The following is a 6,323-nucleotide window of genomic DNA, read 5'->3' as shown; positions in this document are numbered from 1 at the left end:
AACCAGGGAGAGACTGAAACATGCAGGATGCCTCCAGGACCCACTTTGGACCCCCCTGATTTACAACATTTAATTTACATCAGAACCATTAGAATCATCAGAACCAGTGACGGAAACAGATGGTAAACGTGGGCTGGACTGACAGAATTTTGGCTCACTGTTACTTAAAAATGTTTTCAGGTTTCTGACTCGTTTAACCAATCAGGGCTCTCCCTGTGCCTGTTCTGACCAATCGGGGCTCTCCCTTGTCTACATGTCGTCCAGCTGCTCTCTGATTGGCTGTTTCTGTCTCTAATGTTGTTCATGTAGCAGCCAATCAGGGCATGTCATTAGTGACATCAAGGCCCAGCTGACGTCAGAGTGGCTGGAGGATGAAGATGAGGATGAAGATGGTGAGGATGAAGATGAGGAGTGGGAGTGGACTTCTCCAGCTGATTGGACCAAGAGAATCAACCAGACCGGCACCAGTTGTCAGGTCAGACTCTGCTTGCTGTTACCATAGTTACAGTTTTCTCTGTGTGGAGGGTTACCATGGTTACCAGCTTAGGTTTCCTTTGATCAGGAAGGTTCTAATGGGCCCGGTTTAAGGTTCTGAAGGCGTATGTGTTCCTCCTCAGGCCAACCGGCAGAACCCGTCCAGCAAGATGGCGTCATCATCAACTCCGACCGACAAGGTTCTGAGGAAATATGAGCAGAAGATCAACCTCGGTACCACTCAGCACCACAGAACCCGCTTGGTTCTATTACACTGCCTTCATCACCACAGTGAACCAGTTACCAGAACCGGATCAGTAGGAAGGTTCTGCTGGGTTCTAATGGGGAACCCAGATGTTCTCTCCTTCATGGGTCACGAGCACTGGCTGAGATATTCTAGCTGCTAGTGGAGCTGCTAGCTGCTAATGTAGTGTACAAGTGTCACCTGCCTGGTGGCTCCGCCCCCACAGGTGTCTCCTGTACCTCAGCTGCTGTGTTATTCCTGCAGACCAGCTGAACTTGGAGGACAGTGTGACCAACAAGGTGACGGCCATGCAGAGGCAGAAGGAGGCCGGAACGTATGTCTGCCCTCACCTGCAGCTGCTCACCTGCTGGTCATGTGACTCCTCTCTAACCTTGTGATTGGTTCCCTTCACAGGTACAGAGTGAAGGACAAATCAGACCGAGCTACCGTAGAGCAGGTCAGGATCGTTGATGGGCTGAAGGGAAGTGACCCTGTACCGGCTGACAGGAAGTGACCTGTTGCGTTCCTCTGCAGGTGTTGGACCCTCGGACTCGGATGATTCTGTTCAAGATGCTGAGTCGGGGAATCATCAGCGAGATCAACGGCTGCATCAGCACCGGGAAGGAGGTCAGGTGACCTGGGTTCTGGAGCCGAGTGGCTCGGACCAGTTCGGGGCGGGTGAGCTGGGCGGGTTGGGGGATTGGTTGCCGTGGTAACCAGTGGGTTCCTGCGGTCCCTCAGGCCAACGTTTACCACGCCAGCACGGCGGCTGGAGAAAGCAGAGCCATCAAGATCTACAAGACGTCCATCCTGCAGTTCAAGGACCGGGACAAGTACGTTAGCGGAGAGTTCAGGTCAGTCCACTTCCTGTGCCTTTCAAAATAAGAGCAGGCTCTCTAGATCTGAGCCCACGTTGGCTCCGGTTCTGTTCTGCAGGTTCCGCCACGGCTACTGTAAAGGAAACCCCAGGAAGATGGTCAGAACCTGGGCTGAGAAAGAGATGAGGAACCTGATCAGGTCAGAACCTCGGCCCGACATGCAGAACCCGGTAGAACCCATCAGAACCAGTTCTTGTGTTCCAGGTTGCAGGCGGCCGGCATTCCCAGTCCAGAACCGGTTCTGCTCCGGAGTCACGTTCTGCTAATGGGTTTCATCGGGAAAGACAACAGGTAAGAATCGGAGCCGGTTCCAACCCAGTGTGCGGCCAGCCGGATGCTGACAAAGGTTCTGGTTCTGTTTGGGTCAGGCCGGCTCCTCTGCTGAAGCACGCGGTTCTGAGTGGGTCCAAGGCCCGGCAGCTGTACCTGCAGGTGGTCCGGGACATGCAGCGGATGTTCCAGCGGGCCCGGCTTGTCCACGCCGACCTCAGCGAGTTTAACATGCTGTGAGCGGAACCGACCCGATCCATTCGGTTCCAGTCGGGCTCCCCTGACCCAGTTCTGATCCGGTTGCAGGTACCATGGCGGAGACGCTTACATCATCGATGTGTCGCAGGCGGTGGAGCACGACCATCCGCACGCCCTGGACTTTCTGCGCAAGGACTGCAGCAACGTCAACGGTGGGCCCGGTTCCAGTTCTGATCCGCAGGTCGGCCCGGTTCTGACCCTTAATGGTTCTGACCTGTCTGTGGTTCCCAGAGTTCTTTGCGCGGCGCGGTGTGGCGGCCATGACGGTGCGGGAGCTGTTTGACTTCATTACCGACCCGGCTGTCTCCAGCGGCAATATAGAGGCATACCTGGACAAGGTGAGAAGTACCCGGCGGTACCTCTGGACCCGTCCGGAACCAGAACCTGTTCTGGTTCCAGACGGGTCCGGGACGCCCCCTGACACCCGGCTGTCTGTGATTGGCGGAGCAGGCCATGGCGACGGCGGCCCAGCGGACAGCGGAGCAGCGATCGGACCGGGACCGGGTCGATGAGGAGGTAATGGCTCCGAGGCCCCGCCCTCCTCTCCGATTGGCTCCCTGAGTTCACTGAGGCTCCGCCCCCCCACAGGTGTTTAAGCAGGCCTATATCCCGCGCACGCTGACCCAGGTGAGAGGCTACGAGCGCCACGTGGAGCTGATGAAGTCCGAGGAGGCGGCAGCCATTAGCGGTCACCATGACGACGTAAGAGCAGCAGCGCCCCCTGTCTTCTTCTGTGGTTTTTAACTGAATCAATGATGATGAAGGCTCCCTGTTCTCCTCAGGTTCTGTACCAGACGCTGACGGGCCTGAAGAAGGACCTCTCTGGAGTTCAGATGGTTTGTACCGGTTCTGGGTCCGGTTCTGGTTTCGGTCCCCGTTCCTGCTAATGTTCTGATCCGCTGCTAGATTCCGGCGCTGCTGGAGGAGGACCAGCCTTCATCAGAGGAGGAAGAGGAGGGTGAGGAAGAGGAGAAAGAGGAGGACCAAGAGGGAAGTCCGATGGATAAGAAGGTGCTCAGTCTGTGGAATCGGAACCAGAACCACAACTGGAACCAGAACCTTGTGATTTTAACTGCTTGTTGTTCCAGGAGAGGAAGAGGGTGGTGAAGGAGGCCCAGAGGGAGAGGAGGAAGAGCAAAGTCCCCAAACACGTGAAGAAGAGGAAGGAGAAGGTGGCCAAGATGAAGAAGGGCCGATGACCCGCCGAAGAACCGACCCGGTTCTGACTGGGAAGCAGAGGCTCTCGCTCTGTGGTTCTATTCTGATTAAAGCTTTGATGTCAAACCAAACTTCTGTCAGAATTTCTTGACCCGATCCAAATGTGGATACACTGTGGCTCTGCTGAGAGGTCAAAGGTCAATTCGAGACATCACTGCAAGTGAAATGCGGCAGTGCTGCTAATGAAGCTAGTAATAAAGCTAAGCTAGTTAGCGTAGCCTCTGATGACAGATAAATGGTAAGTTGTTTCTCTGCCATTTGCACATTTAGCAGCAAGTATACTAGGTTAATTGACAGCTCTAAGCTCCTCCCCTTGCCTCATTGTTTACATCTGAAGTAAATGCAGTCACCTTATGACTGATCACGCAGTTTACTAAACAACATAATTTTAATCTGATTAACAGGCAATTTCCAACAAGTATGACATGTTTTCAAAAAAACTGGCATTCACTTCAAAAACACCTTAATTCCAATTATAACATCATGTGACCATCTCATGTAAATACAGGTAAAATATTCAAGATCTAATATAGTTAAATAACCAGTATCATTACTTTAAAGTAATTGTATGATAATAAATCTAACCCATGGCAGCTCTGACACCGATTCTGCCCACCTAGTGGCATCTACCACTGAATCAGTGGTGGCTGTTTGACTAAGTGCATGTATTCTGTTTTTTCTTTTACTATTATTTTATTCATTTGTTCAAATTAAAATTATTTATACACTGTTAAAGCTGCTGCTTTTACGCCGTGGCAGGTGCCACAGTTTGAGCTCTATGGCCGCCTGCCGTTCCCCGGTCCGCCGCTCTCCACCAGAGGGCAGCATAGAGGCGGGACGCAGTGGAACAAAAGCAGAAGAAGAACCAGGAAGTACAATCAAAGCAGATCCATAGCAGGTGAGTTCGATTGTTTTCTCGGTACCGTTTGTTGCTCCCGGTTCTGGGTCTGATTCCGGTCAGAAAGCCGCTGTTTTTATTGAAGTAGAGCTTCAGTTTTTTTAGCATCTGAACTGAAACTGATGACCGGGCTGAGCTGATTGGTCCCAAACACGGAGGCTCCAGAACAAACAACCTGCGTGTTTCACATGTTCCCTTTATAAATCTGCAAGCATTAAGTGAAAGCCGAGCATTAAAATCACACTGTTTAATTAACTTTCTGATAAGATCTGATCATTTTAAAAGCTTGAAGGAAAGGAGGAAATCTTAAGACATTGATAAATAATAAAAAAGAGTAAGACCAAATTATTTTTTATTTTCCAAGTGAAAACCGTATCTGATTGTCTGAAAAAGTTTAAAAAATGTATATATATATTTTTTTCTGCTGGACATGGGTCCAGAAATGTTCATATTTACTGCATGATTTAAAGAGAAGTTTAACCGTTCCTGAATGACAGAAGGATCATTTTTTATTAAAACATCTATAAACTGTTGCTGATAGTCTGGAGTTGGAAGGAATCAGTATAACTTGGAAAACTGCTCTTTTTTTTCAACTGAGATGAAGAAGATTAATAATTCATCGTTTGTGTGGTTGACACCGACGGCTCTGAGTTTACCACCTGAAGCTCCTGGTTCCACTGATGTTAAATGTTTGTAAACATTTTAACCCTTTTTGAGGAGTAAGAGCAAGAAAAGAAATTTGTAGTTTGAATGGAGAAAAGAAAGTCCTGTTCCTCAGTAGAACCTGTCCCCAACCGGATCTGACCTTTAACCTCCACGACTCTGCAGGAGCTGTTCCCCAGCATGGCTGACATCCTGCAAAATGTTATGGATCACGCAGTCGCTGTCGCACGGAAAGCTGGAGAGGTGAGACATCCTTACAAAGATCCTCGCTGGTCTAGCGGGTCGGGTTGCAGTGAGGAAACCGATCCACTAGAACCCACTGAGGAAGCTGAAGCTGAAACCCAGTTTTGGGATGATTTTTGCACCAAATGTTGTACTGATGTGTTAGATCATATATTGATCAGGTGAACTGGATCTTGTTTTGATCAGGTGGTGCGTGAGGCTCTGAGTGATGACAGGAAGGTGATGACGAAGAGCTCAGCTGTTGATTTAGTCACTCAAACTGACCAGAAGGTGGAGGATCTCATCATCCAATCAGTGAAAGAGAAATTCCCTCAGCACAGGTATGAAGCTCCGCCTCCCAGCATGTTGAACCAGCTCCATGGACCTTCTGGTGTAGGCATCTTTGCTTCATCTTTAGAAAACCTTTTGTGTCTTTTATTGGCAGGTTCATAGGGGAGGAGTCTGTAGCGGCAGGTGAGCCGAGCATCCTGACTGATGATCCCACCTGGATCATCGATCCCATCGACGGAACGACCAACTTCGTTCACGCGTGCGTTTATTTCATCCCACTCATCTGTCCAGGGACAGCAGTCTGATCAATGATGTGATAGTGAGGCGGTAAGGTCACCAGCAAAGGCTTACTGGTGACCAGTAAGTGCCCTGACTCCACGTGTTGAATCTGCCACTGTAAGGTAAAATGGCCGACATCGGTTTCCTCTAAATTCTGAACCATAGGGCCCGACGCACATTTGGGCCTCCAGCGCCACCTAGAGGTCTTCAAGAACCCCCAGGTTTTTACCTGTGTGCTGGTGTAGCAGTTTACAGAATACGAGTTTCCACCACTTGGTGCAGTGATGTGCCAGTCAGTTGTTTAATAAGCTGTAATGAGCAGAAGAAGAAACCATCCGCTAGGCTACAGCTAACGGTGCTGCAGACATATTTAGTGTCTGAATACTTCCGTCTCCGGCGCTCAGGGATGAAGCTCCTCTTCCCATTAACAACCAGTGAACCCAGTGGATCAGGATTCTCCTTTATGGTTTCAACAAAACCAAAACCCGAAACACTCCGAGCTGCTGGAGGCTCTGCCAGCGAGCCTTCACCCACCGGACCCAGACTGGATCTGCTGCGTCCGGAGGAACAAGAATAAAAGCAGAGCGCTGTTCGTCCAAAGATAAACGGTTATGATTGTTGTTTGTTT

At 50.1% G+C, this 6,323-nt stretch overlaps 2 protein-coding genes across 2 annotated transcripts in view; both read left to right on the top strand.

Annotated features, from left to right (window-relative positions):
- Positions 1-3,413, top strand: part of riok1 (RIO kinase 1 (yeast)) — a 9,325-nt gene extending 5,912 nt beyond the window's left edge. The window contains exons 2-17 of the mRNA XM_015015539.1: positions 310-475; positions 618-708; positions 983-1,052; positions 1,133-1,175; positions 1,253-1,345; positions 1,460-1,572; positions 1,655-1,735; positions 1,801-1,887; positions 1,965-2,102; positions 2,173-2,276; positions 2,356-2,462; positions 2,575-2,640; positions 2,713-2,826; positions 2,907-2,960; positions 3,031-3,135; positions 3,213-3,413. Coding sequence (XP_014871025.1) covers positions 310-475; positions 618-708; positions 983-1,052; positions 1,133-1,175; positions 1,253-1,345; positions 1,460-1,572; positions 1,655-1,735; positions 1,801-1,887; positions 1,965-2,102; positions 2,173-2,276; positions 2,356-2,462; positions 2,575-2,640; positions 2,713-2,826; positions 2,907-2,960; positions 3,031-3,135; positions 3,213-3,323 — 1,543 coding nt within the window. The 3' untranslated portion in view covers positions 3,324-3,413. The remainder of the gene's footprint in view (positions 1-309; positions 476-617; positions 709-982; positions 1,053-1,132; positions 1,176-1,252; positions 1,346-1,459; positions 1,573-1,654; positions 1,736-1,800; positions 1,888-1,964; positions 2,103-2,172; positions 2,277-2,355; positions 2,463-2,574; positions 2,641-2,712; positions 2,827-2,906; positions 2,961-3,030; positions 3,136-3,212) is intronic.
- Positions 3,414-4,142: 729 nt separating this feature from the next.
- The window catches only part of LOC106935190 (inositol monophosphatase 1-like), a 15,230-nt gene continuing 13,049 nt past the window's right edge, over positions 4,143-6,323 (top strand). Inside the window, exons 1-4 of the mRNA XM_015015543.1 lie at positions 4,143-4,240; positions 5,069-5,146; positions 5,333-5,466; positions 5,571-5,675. Coding sequence (XP_014871029.1) covers positions 5,084-5,146; positions 5,333-5,466; positions 5,571-5,675 — 302 coding nt within the window. The 5' untranslated portion in view covers positions 4,143-4,240; positions 5,069-5,083. The remainder of the gene's footprint in view (positions 4,241-5,068; positions 5,147-5,332; positions 5,467-5,570; positions 5,676-6,323) is intronic.

The sequence above is a fragment of the Poecilia latipinna genome, unplaced genomic scaffold (genome assembly GCF_001443285.1).
Source record: "Poecilia latipinna isolate Pla-1442-1.1 unplaced genomic scaffold, P_latipinna-1.0 Scaffold1924, whole genome shotgun sequence".
NCBI classification, from domain to species: Eukaryota; Metazoa; Chordata; class Actinopteri; order Cyprinodontiformes; family Poeciliidae; genus Poecilia; species Poecilia latipinna.
This window is presented reverse-complemented; position numbering and strand designations above follow the sequence as displayed.